Source organism: Marmota flaviventris, chromosome 9 (genome assembly GCF_047511675.1).
Source record: "Marmota flaviventris isolate mMarFla1 chromosome 9, mMarFla1.hap1, whole genome shotgun sequence".
Classification (NCBI taxonomy): domain Eukaryota; kingdom Metazoa; phylum Chordata; class Mammalia; order Rodentia; family Sciuridae; genus Marmota; species Marmota flaviventris.
Window position 1 is genome coordinate 52768852 of NC_092506.1, and position 14936 is coordinate 52783787.

Genomic DNA, 14936 nt, shown 5'->3' on the forward strand with positions numbered 1-14936 from the left:
GCCGCTCCTGGCCGCCACGCTAGGCGGTGACCTCGGGCGTCTCCGCGAAACTGATTCGCACCCAGGACACGCGCTCTGAGCGCCCCTCATGGAGCTCGTGACAAGTAAGCTCTGTTAGGTCAGAGCTCTGACGGGTCAACTCGCACCTTCACTTCCATCCCTCCTGTCCAATACCAGCGGCTAGACCCCAAGTTTCCGAGCAATCGGGAGCAGGACCCTCCCTGCTTGGATGCGTGAATCGAGAATGAATCAGCATTGAGACAGTTTATTGGTTTGCAGTTCGCGTATCACCCATTTTATGTAAATAGATTATAGAGACACAATGTTTCCTTCTTCCACAGGCAGTAACCAGGCACTCTATTTTACACACGCACGCGCGCACTCACACACACATTCCACGAACCAAACAATGTTACACCTCGCTGAGACATTCACGTCTTAAAATAGGGGGAAGGGACAATATAATTGCTTTAAAATGCCCTTAATACAATATATAACGTACAAAAATATCTCTATATATTTGAAGTTACAAAAAAAATCTTGACAGCAACAAACTTAAATATTGATAGTTACCTCTGTATGTACAACACGCATTGCACTTTTCCTCTCTAGGTTTGTAAAGTTCAAGTAATATTGGGGCTTGCGCCCCGAAGGGTGACACCCCACGAGAAATAAGTTTGTGAGCGGGCAAAGCAGTGGCTCAGACCCCTGCTCCGAAGGTCTCAGCATTTATTTCTTAGTTTCTCCTCTCCCTGAGCCTGGCACTCCCTCGGATTCCTCTGCCCTCCCTGGGCACCCAAGTCTCATGGGGTGAAGAGAGCGCTCAGCCCCGAAGGAGAAGGGGCTCTGCAATGCCGGGGCTCGAGGCCAAACGGTGCCTTCTGGACTCCAGGTATCTGCAAGACTTTCTCAGCCTGTTCCCCGAAGTCCTCTGCTCTGGGAGGCGCCAGTGGGACGCTTGCGCGACTGTTCGATGCTGTCACGGGAGAGTGGAAAGCACTTGGTGCACCCGGGAGTCCCGAGATGCGCGTGCCTGTGGCTCGGAAGACACCAGAGTCCGGCCCTGGCCTGCCTCGAGCAAGGAACGACGGCGCCGGCGGCCATAGCCTTGGGGGCTGATCTTGCTTCTGGGGGCGACACCGTCCTTGTCCTTGTCTGTGAACTGGTAGATCTGGTGTGCCAACTTCTGCACGGTGCACGTCCCGAAACGGCAGCCAAAGCTCCGGAGGCCCTGGAAGTTATTCATACTCTGGCGGTAGCGCTTGACTCGAATGCGGGCGGCGTCCGGACTGCTGGGAAGGGGAAAGAAGGCTACTTGAGACCCCATCAAGCAGGGCTTTGGCCCCAGTCATCAGGAACGAGAGTTATTCTAGGACCCGAGGGAGTTGTAAATTGCTCCGACATCTGAGCTGCAAATCCAGTCCCTGTATGCCCAGGGCCAGGACAGAGGAAAGGGATAACTCCTCCGGCACATCCCCCTCCCTGCACGGGGCATAGTTACCTGATCTGAGGGCTGTGAGAAGCGCCCTTCACGTCCTGGGGCCGTATGAGAGTCTGGACACGCTCGGCCTTCAGGTCAGCGAGCCCGGTGGGGTAGCTGCTGGACACTCGCAGTTCCCTCTTCCCTCGACTTACAGCCCACTTATTCCATCTAGAAAACACAATCAGAGGCAATTCGGGTAAATTCAAGCGACTTCCCGCCCGTACTCATTCTCATTCACTCTTTTATTTTTTAAATTATTTACAGTGCTAGAGATCCAGGCCAGGGCCTCGAGAATGCTAAGCAAGCTCTCTATCCCTGGACTACATCCTCAGCCCTCCCACTCACTTCTAACCCCCGCGAGACCAACGATCAATTTTTCCCTCGTCTGCCAGGTATCATGACTGGGGAAGACGCTGCCAGGACTCACTTCTTTCTGAACTCCGATGCCACGTCGAGCCGAGCAGTATCGGCGCCTAGGAAGGCGAGTGAGCCCAGGAACATCAGAGCGACGGAAAACAGTTTCATTCTGGCAATGCACAGACACTGGAAAAGTAGAGAGGACGAGCATGAGCACCCTGGTCTGCTACACCTCCCAGGCGGGGCACAGCCGGAGGGCGGGGGGCCCCGGAGCGGGCAGTGTCAGCCTCTTGTTCTGCTTGGTTTAGACGCTTATCTCCCCTGGGCTCAGAGACGCCAGAGGTGTTTGCACCCGCCGATGACCCGCCCCACAGGGGAAGCAGCTGCACAGCACCAGGCTCCCAGAGGTTCCCTGCTCAATGTTTGAAACTTGGTTTGTGAAACAGAGGAGACTAGGTCTCTGGAGCTCCATCTGTATGCATGAGCGGGATTCGGATATGCGGGGTGTACCCCGCAGAGAATTACCCAAAGTGGGTTATTTTCCTCATCCAGCGCTCCCAGTTTCGGGTTTTGGCAAATGCCGCCCCCCCTCCCGCTTTAATTCGCTGGGCCTATGGCACCTACCTGCTGAAGGGGTGATTTGCCAAGTTCTTGGAGGAAAAGGTCCGAGACGTCCCTGTCAGGCAGTAGCAAAACACCGAAGTCCAAGACTGTGATGAGAAGCCAGAAGTGGTAAGGCTGAAGCTGTTCTGCCTAGTGTCACCAAGAAACCACTGAGTGGCCAGCACTGGTTCCTGCGCTTTATAAGAGCCGAGGGGGCGGGGCCTGTTCTGCCCTCGCGCCCTCCCTTTCCTCCCGCGCGCGCGCCCCAGCGCAGTGCTTTCCCTTGAGTGTGGAGTTGGGGGGACTCTTGTGCTTGTGCCCGGAGTGCTCAGAGATGGGCTCCAGGAGATTGGTGGAGAAACTGCCACAGACCTAATTCTCTGGCATGGGTACAGGTGATAAGCAGGGGCGAAGGAAGACCAGGAAAACTTTTTTGGGGGGTTGGGGGTGGGGTTCTTATCCCAGGACCTTTACAACTCAGTGCGGGGCCTTCTGGCATCGAGTTGCTAGAGCTAGAGCCGGAGGACCGTGCGCGTGGCCTGAGCCCGGGACCTGGGGAGCTGTGGCTTCAAGTGGACCGCGCCCCCTGCCGGCTCAGCGCCTGACCTAGACTCGACCCCAGACTCCCGCGGTGCCTCGGGGCAGGGTACGGATAAAGAACCCAGGAGAGAAGAGTGGGAAGCTAGCCCCCGCCCCAGAGAGCGAGAGCGGCTGAGGCCCGGAGGTTTCTGGATGGGCTACTGAGATTTCGCAATAAGGACAAAGCTCGGAAGGGCTGAATTGAGAATTGGGATTTGGAGGGGGTAGTTATCCGAAGTTTCAGAATTTACATGCCTATTTGGAAACACGGGAATAACCAAAATTAGGAAGAAAGATACCGTTTTATCTCCCTCCCACCTTTGTAATCCAATTATGCCTTATAAGGTTATAACCTGGCTGCCTTCATCCACCCATTGTAAACGTGAGGATTGACTGCCAGGGAGCACACGAACTCTTCACATATGTTAATCGCTTTACAGTTTAAAAGCACAACCACATTCCGATTTCCTTTGATCTTTATACTAACCCTTGAGTTAGGGAAGGAAGGTAACATTACTTTCCCCGTTTCACCATGTATAAAATTGAAGTTCAGAGAGGGGAAGTGTATTGGCTAAAGCGACACTAAATGTAGGAAGCAAAAGAGTCCTAACTCGATCCGGCAAGCAAGCAAGGTGCTTTGGGGCGCGGCGGCGTGGATTCTTCTAGGCTGGGGTCACCATTTCTTCAAGGGGGAGAGAAGAGTCCCAGCCCCCGCCCGAGGATATGTGCCTATTCATGATGAATCAGTTCAAACACGTTTGTCACCCATTTGTGCTATTCCCTCCCAGCTTCTCCACTTCACTTTCTTGCTTACTTTCTGGGGGCCAAATTAGGGAGGAAAGGCTCAGCCCCGTGGGGCTCCCTTTTTACATGTGGGTCTCTGATGTCCTGTCACTCACAACCCCAATCAAATGTCCTGAAGTCCAGCAACTAAATTGAGGCCCAGGGTGTGAGACCACTGACTAAATTGGCTTTTTGTCTTTGTTCCCTGACAATTCTGACATGGGCAAGTCACGGTCTCTCTTTAGTGTCCGCCTCTAGAATGTGTTCCCTGCAGATCTCCAAATCCCCCACCTCCCCTGCCATAATCAGTCTGAGATCCAGGGAACTGGATCCCCCGACCTTGTCCACAGTGTTCCTGGGCTGAGCATACTGGCTCAGCCTCCTTTTCACTCTCAGGACTGAACCATGGACATTGCACCTGGGGAAGAAATGGCGGAGACAAGGTTATTATGAGGGCTCTTGCCAGAGGGAATCACTAGACGTGAGTTCCAACTGAGAGCGGGGGACAGATTCCACGTTCTGGCACTGGTAAGGACTTGGAAAGCTCAGGGTTGGAGGGGTGGGTGCAGCGCGGCGAATTGTCCCGTTTCAGGTCGCCTGACTGGCCGCAGGACCGTCACCACAGAGACCGGCACGTCAGGCGGCTGGTCTGTCTGCACCGCAAACAGCAGGTATTACTGTTCGCTTGCTGTTTCCAGAAGCCTCCCCAGTCTAACTATTGTTTTTGTTGTTCTCTCCCATTTTCCGTCTCTTCCTTTCACTTCGTACCCAGGATCTTCTTCACACAGATCCTGTCTAAGATGATGGGCTGTCAGTCTCTAAGGATGCAACCTACCTGTCACCAGCTTCCAGCTGAGTCCGCACCAGATCAGGTTTTACTTTCATTTCCCCAGCGTGCGCCCAGGAGGTCAAGGACAGCTGGGCGTTGGCCCACTGCCAGGGAAGGTCCCGTGATCTGGACTCGTTCTTTCCAGTCCCTACCAACCCTGAGAGGTTCGGTCTGCAGAGAACTCTGCAGCTGTACCTCGTTACTTCCTCGCCATGTCCTTCAGGTAGACGGTGATGCTTTGAGGGAAACTGAACTCTAGCTTCCAGCCATGATCTTGAAACGTGCTCTTGGCTCAAACGTCTTTTTGAGCTGCAGGCGGCTTCAACAAGGAAAATAATCCAGGGGTGGAAACAGACTCGGTGGCTTGGCTCCATCAAGCTACAATGTCTGCGCCAGCGGCCTCACGTCTGTGTCAGGATTCCCACCTGAGAGCCTTGGCACGGGTCTTATCAGCCTGGGTGCTGTTTGCCTCTCAGGCAATTAGCAGGTCTGTCGCTTAAGAAAAAAGCCAATACTTTCTTTAACTCCTATATTGGCAATTCAGAGGATTTTATTAGAAAATCTGTATCTTGGAAAGTGTGTGTGCCTGAGTGGGGCAGCAGGGGTCAGATTGTCCCCCAAAACATCTTAGGGCCTAAGTCCAAAAAAGATAATGAATTTGCCAAATCTGGACATCCATCCCACCCCCCACCCGGTGGAAACTAGTTGCCTTACTTAATCATTCTTAAAGGAAAAAACAACAACAACAACATAAATGCAGCACACACACACACACACACACAAAAAAAAAAAAAAAAACACAGGAGTTCTCTTTCTGGTGATTTGTTAACACAAGAGTTTCCTCCATTCAAGTTGCAATGATTGTAGATTCCCACTGAACATGGACAGTACAAGGAAGGAAGGAAGGAAGGAAGGAAGGAAGGAAAGGAAGAAACATCTTAAATATCTTCCTGGCAGGAAAAGAGAAAGAAAAATAAAAGAAATCCTGGTTAATGAAGACCAACTAATTTTGTGTGTGTACACCAAATAATTTTGAAGGTGAGATTATAAATAAACTCCCAAAGCATTGTAATAAATGTGTATATCCTGACATGGTATGTACAAACATAAGTATACATACTGAAAGTTTGTTGAATGATGGTATTTCAGTTTCTTCTTTACATTCTCATTGAGTTTTTTAGGCCGTAAATTCAAGCATTATTCTCAATAATGTTTGGAATTTAAAAAATTGTGTGGTGGTGGTTTCTCAGTTAACACTGTGGACACAATCCCTAAAGTTAGGGTAATCACACTTAACTCTTTCAGAAAAGTAATGGGAAATAACTATTAATAAGAATAACTAAAACACAAGTAGTACACAAGTAGAGGAGTACATTGCATAGTGATTGCAGATGCCTCTTTTTTAAAAACAGGAAATTTTATGGTGCATTTAGTATTCATGTAGCTCAAAATGTCTGTAAAGTTCAGAGGTTGTTTACAACATTCTCTTGAAAACAAGTTTCAAGATGCATCCTGAAATCATAACATCAAGTGGTTTACAGAAAGGACACAATCAGCCTTGCAGATTTGGTCTCATAAGGAAAACTAAAGCAGGATATAAAGGCCAGGGAACTTTTTTGATATCTCTGACTTCTCAAAGGAACTAATAAAAATATAGATTCTTTCCATAAATGGACATATACATAAAATCAATTAAAGTATGAAACAGGCATACAAGTTCAGGAGATTGACCAAGTTGAAATCTCTGACATAATAAAAAGTACCATTTCTTTAACTTATATCTGCTTTGGAGTGGTGGGGTCAGGGAGTGCAGTTAACCTCTGCTTTTAGTGCACAATATTTTTCCGAGCATCAGCATGAAGAAAAGTATGTTTTTGGTGCTCCTTGCCCTTCTTTTTTTTTTGTGTGTGTGTGTGTGTGGTTGTTATTTTGTTTTGTTTTTGGTGCTGGGGATCAAACCCAGGACCTCACATGTGTTAGGCAAGTGCTCTACTACTGGGCTATATCTCCAAACCCATGCTTCACTTTTGTGTTTCTGCACAAAACAGACAGAAAGTCAGTCCTTGTCCATGATCAATCCAGAGGATAGATCTCTTTAAAGATTAGGGAAGTTAAATTGCTGGACAAATGAAAAAGAACACAGAGAAAGTAATAAGCATAAAAATATTATACTAAAAACATAACAGAACAAAATAAAATGACTTCAAGAGAAATTTTCTATGAATGTCCTTAATGAATGGATGATAGAAAGCATGATTAGACATTTAAGGTCACTTCTAGCCAAAGAGAATGGTGTTAAGGAGAGGTACCTGCCTACAGGTGAGGATCTTATACTATCAGATTACAAGAGAGAAGGAAATTTAATGTATGAGCCTGTATGATTTGAAAGTTTATTCATTCCTTCAACAAATATTTACTGCTCATGTATTAAGTGTACAGCATTCTGCTAAGTTCTGAACATACAGCAGCCATCAATGAAAACATCACTCTTGCCCTCAACAAACTTACAGCCTAGTAGAGAAGCCAGCTGTAATCACATACTCACAGGAATAAATACATGATTGATTATAAACTGCAGTAATGTTCCAAAGGAAAACCAATGACTCAGGTGACTTAATGTTCCAAATGGAGAAAATAGTATATGCCCAGAGATAGAAAAATTTTTAGTACATTAGGGCTGAAGATGTAGCTCAGTGGTAGAGCACTTGCAAGATCCTGGGTTCAATCCCCAGTCGGCAGAGTGGGGAGGAGAGTAAGCTGTGCTCTGTAGCAAAATTATAGCTGGGCATGATAGTGATGCCTATTATCCCAGTGATTCAGGAGGCTGAGGCACAAGGATCTCAAGTTTGAGGCCAGCAACTTAGCAATCCTGTCTGTTTGAGGTTGCAACTTAGCAACCCTGTCTCAAAATAAAATAAAAAGGGCTAGGGATGTAGCTCAGTGGTAGAGCACCCCTGCAGTTTGGTTGGAACTTACTGAGTAAGAGATAAGAGTGGTATGAAATGAAATTAAAGAGGTCATCAGGGTCAGAGTAAACAAGACCTTTTGGGAACACTGAAGATTTCACACTTTATTTATGGTTACATGGGAAGTTATTGACAAGTTTGAAGACAGGAAAGATATGATCCAATATACATTTATTTAAAAGATCATTTATTCATTTTAAAGATCATTCTGGGACTGAGGGTGTAGCTTGGTAGTAGAGCATGCTTAGCTTGTAGGAGGCCTGGGGGTCCTTCCCAGCACTGCAAAAAACAAACAAACAAACAAACAAATAAATAAATAAATAAAAGACCATTTTGATTATTGGCTATGGTAGATGAAGTAGAGAAGAATGAGAAGGGATGCCGTGCAGTAGGGGTACCCATGAGTGATTAGAGAGGGCCTAGTCCCACCATAATCTCTATTTATATCTCATGATCTGCATACACACACTTCACCTTAATTGCACCAACAGAGCTAATTTCATGGACATGCACCCTGTTCAGTTGCACAAGACCTGCACTCACAAGAGTCTGCACTTGGTTAAAAGTTTTGCTATAGCTGTTTGAAATTCTTAATAATTTTTGAACAGTAGGTCTAACATTTTCACTTTGCACTGGGCTCTGCAAATTATGTAGCCAGTCCTGCTCACTAAACATGCAATCTAGGAAAAAGCAGCCTGCAAACTCTGACAGTACCTATTTATACTGTAGTTACTAATGTCAGAGGTACTTCAAATGAATGCCAAGTTTCAATCTTTTATCTCACACATATGAAAGCAACAGTAGGACACTTTCCATCATTTATCTTTGAAGTTCTCTTTCCTGCACCTCAAACATACACTCAAGGCAGAAGTAGTGTGTTTGCTATACAAACTTAACTTTAAGAAAGGGCAATAACCAGCTTACTGTTTTTAAGTTTTACATATACAAAACCTGGAACCAGCTGGGTACAGTGGCACAGGTTTGTAATCCCAACAGCTGGGGAGGCAAAGACTGAAGGATTTCAAGTTCAAGGCAATTTTTGAGACCCTGTCTCAAAATTAAAAATCAAGAGGCCGGGGGTGTAGCACAGTGGTAGAGCAGCCCTGGCTTACTGAACTGCATTTTACATTATTTCAGAAGTATTTCAGTACAGGAGAGAAAAAGAAAAGAAAAAATAAAAGAGTCTGGAATCAATGAAGTACAGAAACCAGTTGGAAATGTATTATAATAATCTAGGTGGAAGATGATAATGGTTCAGACTACTAGGGGTGGTGTTAGGATGGGGAGAAGTATACATGTTTGGGAAGTAGGAGTAATAAGACTGAATGATAATGTGGGGCTGACAGACATGCAAGGGCAAAAATCTTTGTTTCTTGCTTAAGTAACTGAGTAGTTGGCAACAGATCAGGGAATTATTCACCACAGCTCTTAGTCTCCTTTGTTAGGGATTGTAGAGACAATTTGAAAGGACTCTAGCCCTGCCTATGGAAATTTGGTCAAATCCAACTCTCATACTGCCTCTCTGAACTGTAGTGGCTAACCACAGGAAACACTTAAAATGAATGTACAGATCAACCGCTTACCCCAACAACCCACTGTAGGAACATTGGGCTGATAAGCTTTGCTCACTAATTTTCAGCTTCATTTTGTCTTCTAAAGCAAAAAAGACGAGCATCTACTTTAGGTACTCTTCCATTATCGTTTTGCATAGCCTTGCTGCTTTTGCTAGCCTTTAGTGAAACAAATCTGGGCCTGCTTTACTCCCTCACTTTTTGGTGAAAGGTAATGGTGGTTATCTTGGGGGATGGTATGGCCTTCAGCCAGACTCAGAAATCAGGCTGCCTTGTCAGTGCTTATCAGTTTCAGCAGCTTGGCAGCTGTTGTCTGAAAAGCAAAGTACAGCTTTGGTGTATGCTAAATATGTTGACATGCATATAGGAACCCACAGTGCATTTAAATATAAACTTGGGATATTTGAAAATCCCTATGCTACGAAACAGTCATTTGCAAATGGCTAGCAGTCTACCGAAGACCTTAATAGATGAAATATAACTAAGGGTAGATAACATTTGATTCTAGGCTTGAAAGCAGTACAACTCTGATTTTTTTTTTAAAGTTAAGGGCTTAGCAGTAGAGCACTTGCCTAGCACATGTGAGGAGGCACTGGGTTCAATCCTCAGCACCGCATATGAATAAATAAAATAAAGGTATTGTATCCATCTACAACTTAAATTTTTTTTAAAAAAAAGTTAAAATAATTTAAACTAATACTTGCAAATAAAATAAGAATTTATTTAAAAGCAAAATGGGAAACTTACCACTACAAAGTTAACTCAAAATGGATCAAAGACCTAAATATAAGAACTATACAATGCTTAGATGAAAACATAGAAATAAATTTTTATAACCTTAAATTTGGCAATGGATTCTTAGATATGGCAGAAAACAAACCAAAAAAAAAAAAAAAATTGGACTTTATCTAAATTAGAAACTTCTGTGAGTTGTTGGGCTTCATGGCACATGCTTTGTAATCCCAGCAACTCAGGAAGCTGGGGCAGGAGGATTGCAAGTTCCAGGCCACCCTCAACAATTTAGCAAGACCTAAACTATTTAGGCCCTGCCTCAAAATAAAAACTAAAAAGGGTTGGAGACAAAACTCAGTGGTAAAGCATCCCAGTTCAATCTCCAATATGGGAGTGGCAGTGAAGGACGAAAAACTTTTGTAAGTTAAAGGACATTATCAAGAAAAGGAAATGATAATCTATAGAATGGGGAAAATATCTGCAAATCTTATATCTGATAGGGATTAATTAACCAGAATATGTAAATTCAACCACAAAATGACCAACAGGGCTGAGAATGTAGCTCAGTGGTGTAACACAGGAGGCCCTGGATTCAATCCCCAGCACTGAAAGGTTGAAAGGAAGAAAGAAAGAAAAGAAAAGAAAGTCAATCCCAAGTTCAAAGCCAGCCTCAGCAACTTAGTGAGGCCTTAACCAGCTCAGTGAGCCCCGTCTCAAAATAAAATATGAAAAAGGGCTAGGGATGTGGCTCAGTGATTAAGCAACCCTGGGTTAAATCCCTGGTATTACAGGAAAAAAAGGAAAGAAGGAAAAAGGAAAAGAAAAAGTCAAAGGACTTGAATAGACATATATCCAAAGACTTTGAAATGACCAACATACATATGAAAAGATGCTCAACATCATTACTCAGTAAGTCAGTAGAAAAATGTAACCACGATAAGGTACTACCTCATACCTACTAAGATGGCTATAAGAAAACAATAAACAATAAAAACAAGAAAACAACGAATGTTGACAGAGATGTAGAGAAATTAGAACCTGTGGGCATTGCTGATGGGATAAAGTGATGCAAACACAAAGTTAAACATAGGATTACCATAGAATTCAGTAATCCTACTCTTAAGAATATACCAAGAATTGAAAACAGATACTCAAACAATTATGTGTATAGGCATGTTCATAGCAGCATGATTCACAATGCCAAAAGGTAGAAATAATTCCCAAATGTCCATCAGTGGATAAACAAAATATGGTTTATGCATAAGGTGAAATGTCATTCAGTCATAAAAAGAACAAAGTGCCAATCCTTAGTAAGGTCTGATGTTGTAAGGTAGTACTGATGCTACAACATGGATAAAACTTGAAAATAATATACTAAAAAAACACTCAGACACAAAAAGTTACATACTTTTTAATTTTTTTTAAAATTTTCTGGTACTGAGTATTGAATCCAGGGGTGTTCTACCACTGAGCTACATTCCCAGACCTTTTTTTTTTTTTGACACAGGGTCTTGCTAAATTGCTCAGGCTAACCTCAAACTTGTGATTCTCCTGCCTCAACCTCCTGAATAGCTGGGGTTATAGGTGTGTGCCACCATACACAATTTATAATTCAATTTATATAAAACATCTATAATAGGAAAATCCATAGAGATAGAAAGAAAATTGGTGGCTGTCAGGACAGGAAAAGAAAATGGAGTAACTGCTTAATGGGTGGGGAGTTTTCTTTTAGGTGATGAAACGGGTTTGGAACTAGGTAGATGTAGTAGTTGTGCAACACTGAATGTATTACATGCACCTAATTGCACACTTCATTTTACCCCAATTTTTAAAAAGGAGGGTAAAATGGAGAAGGAACATAATTGTCCTTAAAATCTAAAAGGCTACATTATACAAAGATTTCTGCCACCTCTGGGTAGCTCCTCAGAGCAGACTCCAGGAAGTTACAGTAACATAACTCTGATATATTAAGGAAGAACTTTCTAACAATAGGGCTGTCCAGGAAGTAACATTACTCTTTTTTAATATTTATTTTTTAGTTGTAGTTGGACACAATATCTTTATTTTATTTTTATGTGGTGCTGAGGATTGAACCCAGGGCCTCACACTTGCTAGGCAAATGCTCTATTGCTGAGCCACAATCCAAGCCCAGTAACATCACTCTTTACTGAGAGTGATCAAGTTGGATGATGATCTCCCAGGGAAGTTATAAAGAGGATTCCATTTATGGGGTATGATGTGAAGATTTTTAAAAATTATTTTCAAGATCAATCTATTTTCCCTCTACCTCTGCAATTAAGCTGATTCAGTTTGAGGTTAGCTATTTACAAATGAGGTCCTAGACTTAAAGTATTCTTCAGTTTCAGCCTAAACTTCGCAATCTGATGAAGCATGGTACAGAAAAGGGAAATAGTCAAATAGATTAAATCTTTGGACTCTCAGTTCAGAGTTCCAGCATTTCAGCGGCCTGAAGATGACTAGGGGTGGAGGGTGGCCTGGGGTGGGCGATGAATTGCATATTTACTCACTAAAAACATTTGTTAAGCCCTTACTATATACTAGATACTTTAAGAGCTCTTATATGTAAATGTTAAGGATCAAATCCTCCTAAATTAAGAGTGAGAGATAAGCAACCACGAAGGAAGATTATTTCCAAACCAGAGAACCTCAAAACTTCAGAAGTCTATCATTTGTGCATATTTTACTAAAACTTCATGTGATATTAACAAATGACAAAGTAAGCTCATCTAAGTGACACACCAGCCAAATTCGAAATGAGGTGTAACAAAAAGGCAAATGATTTGGACAATCTCTAGACTCACTAATGCATTTTATTGCGTGCTGGTGCAGGGAACTTGGAAGTTACCACCTGCTTTAGGCTGCTGGAGCCCTGAAACCACTGAAAAGGAAGCAAGCCGAAGCAGGCGGGGATCCCCAGGGAGAGGGAGAGACCAGCACAGTTCAGGAGGATCCCGGGGAAGCCGCGTTCCTGGGTGGAATCCTGCTCCCCCGAGTGCTCCGGGGGAAGCCCAGGCTGACCGCCCCCGGCCCAACCAGCAATGAAACCCGAGGCGCCTTAAGATTGCTCAAAAGCCTCTTCCTCCCTCGCTTGCTCGTTGGCATGTTTCTAAAATTCCCATCTGCACAACACAAACAGGAAACGTGCAGCAAAAACCCTGGCGGTGCAAATTCCAAGCTTCCAGCCGAGGGCGGGAGAATCTCATCTTTGCTGGTGGTAGTAGTAAGCAGCAGAGAGAAAACTTTCGAAGGGACCCCTCAACTCTCCAAGTCCCCTCCCCCTCATAAAAAAAGAATAGACCCTCGCTTTAGGAAAAATAGGAAAGAGGTACCGCTAAGCGGCACGGAGGTCTCAAAGTCACGTCCCGCAGCTCAAGTGGCCGCTGGTGGCTGGGATACGCCCAGCCGCCCACTCCCGAGATCGCGGCAGGAGCTGCCCGCCGAGGGTGGGGGTGGGCTCGCAGCCTCGGCTCGGGGCCACGGAGCCCGTCTGGGTGGGGGTGGGGGAGGAGCGGGCGCCAGGCGCGGCGCAGGCGCAGAGCACGCCTCGGTTGTCAAACATGGCTGAAGTGCTGCCGCTGCCGCTGCTGCCGCTGCAGGGAAAATGCTGAGCCCTCCCGGGCCGGGTGGGCGGCGGCGGCGAGGGCGGCGACGGGGATCCGCTTCCCGGGCGCGGCGGCGGCGGCCATGGCCCGGCTGGCTGACTACTTCATTGTGGTAGGCTACGACCACGAGAAGCCAGGTAAGGGTGTGGGGCGGGCGCCGCCCCCGGGCCTCCTTGCCTCCGCCCCCCGGCCGCTGTCCAGTGGGCTCCGCGGGGCCGGGCGTCGCGGCTGGGAGGCGGGGAGGCCCGGGTCGGGAGGCAGCGGCGGAGCGGGCGGGCGGCGGCGGAGCGGGCGGGCGGCGGCGGGCCTTGTTGGCGCGGCCGAGCCTCGCGATGGGCATGGGGCACCCGCACGACGCAGGCGGGGATGGGGAGGCCGCGCCGGCCGGGCCCAGGTCGGGCCAGCCTCGGGCCAGGCTGGGGGCCGCGACCCTCTCTCTAGAGGCGCCGGGGGACCAGGGTAGCGCCCTTGTGCCAGCGGGATTGGGCCCTAGACCGCAGGGTTGGGAGGGCGGGAGCCGACTGTATTAAGTTCCTCAGGGATAAACTTCTGCCCTGCATCCTGAGTGAGTAACGAGTGACGCAGGGGGCTGTCTTCTCCAAAAGGAAGTGCTGAGAGTCCTGCGCGTTGTCGGGGGCATATAATAACCGCGCCTCTGAACGCGTGGTACCGGCGAAGGGGAAAGGATCTTTGAACTTTTAAACATTTCTGAGAAATGGTGCCCGTTTTTTCAGGACAGACGTGAAGGTCATTTCATTAAAGGCATCCTGCCCATCGCTGGAGATAATGATGTTTCACTTAAATGTGTGTTTTAATTGTTCTCTTCAGTCGTCATAAAATTTTCTTCAAGGAGCAATTTGGCTAATTCATTGCACTTTACATTTTAATTGATGGACTTTCACAATTTAAGAGAGTTAAAGGTCCATGCACGTTTATTTTTGTTTGCATTCCTTTGTATGACTATGTAGGTAAACAATGTGATAAAAAACTGAACTGGGGAAGCACTTTTTTCCCCCCCAGGGTAGTTCCAGCCTCACACTGACAAGGAATTTTACATATCAGTTCTATCTCCCTTCATTTTTCAGAGGAGATTCTGAGATTGTGTTTTGCTGATGGTCACAGTAGTGTCAGTAAACCATTGTTCCACCCACTCTCGATGGTCCATTGCCCTTCTCATTATTGCTGTCCTAAGAACTTCACCTCTTTTAGTGGGAATCTTTCATCTTTCACCTCTCAGTTATTTAACAGAAGGGGCTGGGCTATATTTAGAGTGTCTCCTGGTTTCAAAATTTCATTTATTTCCTAATAATTTTGCATAGTTTAGTGTCTCCTAACAAGATTAAGTGTGATAGGAGACACTTTTGTTTTTAACCTTTGTGATCTGGGATCAAATTTAGGGTCTTGCGCATT

The 14936-nt window shown here is 45.8% G+C and overlaps 2 protein-coding genes across 3 annotated transcripts in view; one reads left to right on the forward strand and one right to left on the reverse strand.

Annotated features, from left to right (window-relative positions):
• Positions 1–264: 264 nt before the first annotated feature.
• Adm (adrenomedullin) lies at positions 265–2602 on the reverse strand. 2 transcript variants are annotated; one of them, XM_071617133.1, is made up of 4 exons: positions 2465–2602; positions 1911–2026; positions 1502–1651; positions 265–1289 (listed from the first exon to the last, which is right to left on the reverse strand). In XM_071617133.1, exons 2-4 carry the CDS (start codon positions 2006–2008, stop codon positions 980–982), a joined length of 558 nt encoding a protein of 185 aa, XP_071473234.1. In that variant the 5' UTR covers positions 2009–2026; positions 2465–2602; the 3' UTR covers positions 265–979. The 2 variants fall into 2 exon arrangements, with proteins under 2 accessions (XP_071473234.1, XP_027798216.1); XM_027942415.2 differs by having other exon boundaries at positions 265–1292.
• Positions 2603–13470: 10868 nt separating this feature from the next.
• Sbf2 (SET binding factor 2) overlaps positions 13471–14936 on the forward strand; it is a 444817-nt gene continuing 443351 nt past the window's right edge. Inside the window, exon 1 of the mRNA XM_027942390.2 lies at positions 13471–13663. Coding sequence (XP_027798191.1) covers positions 13609–13663 — 55 coding nt within the window. The 5' untranslated portion in view covers positions 13471–13608. The remainder of the gene's footprint in view (positions 13664–14936) is intronic.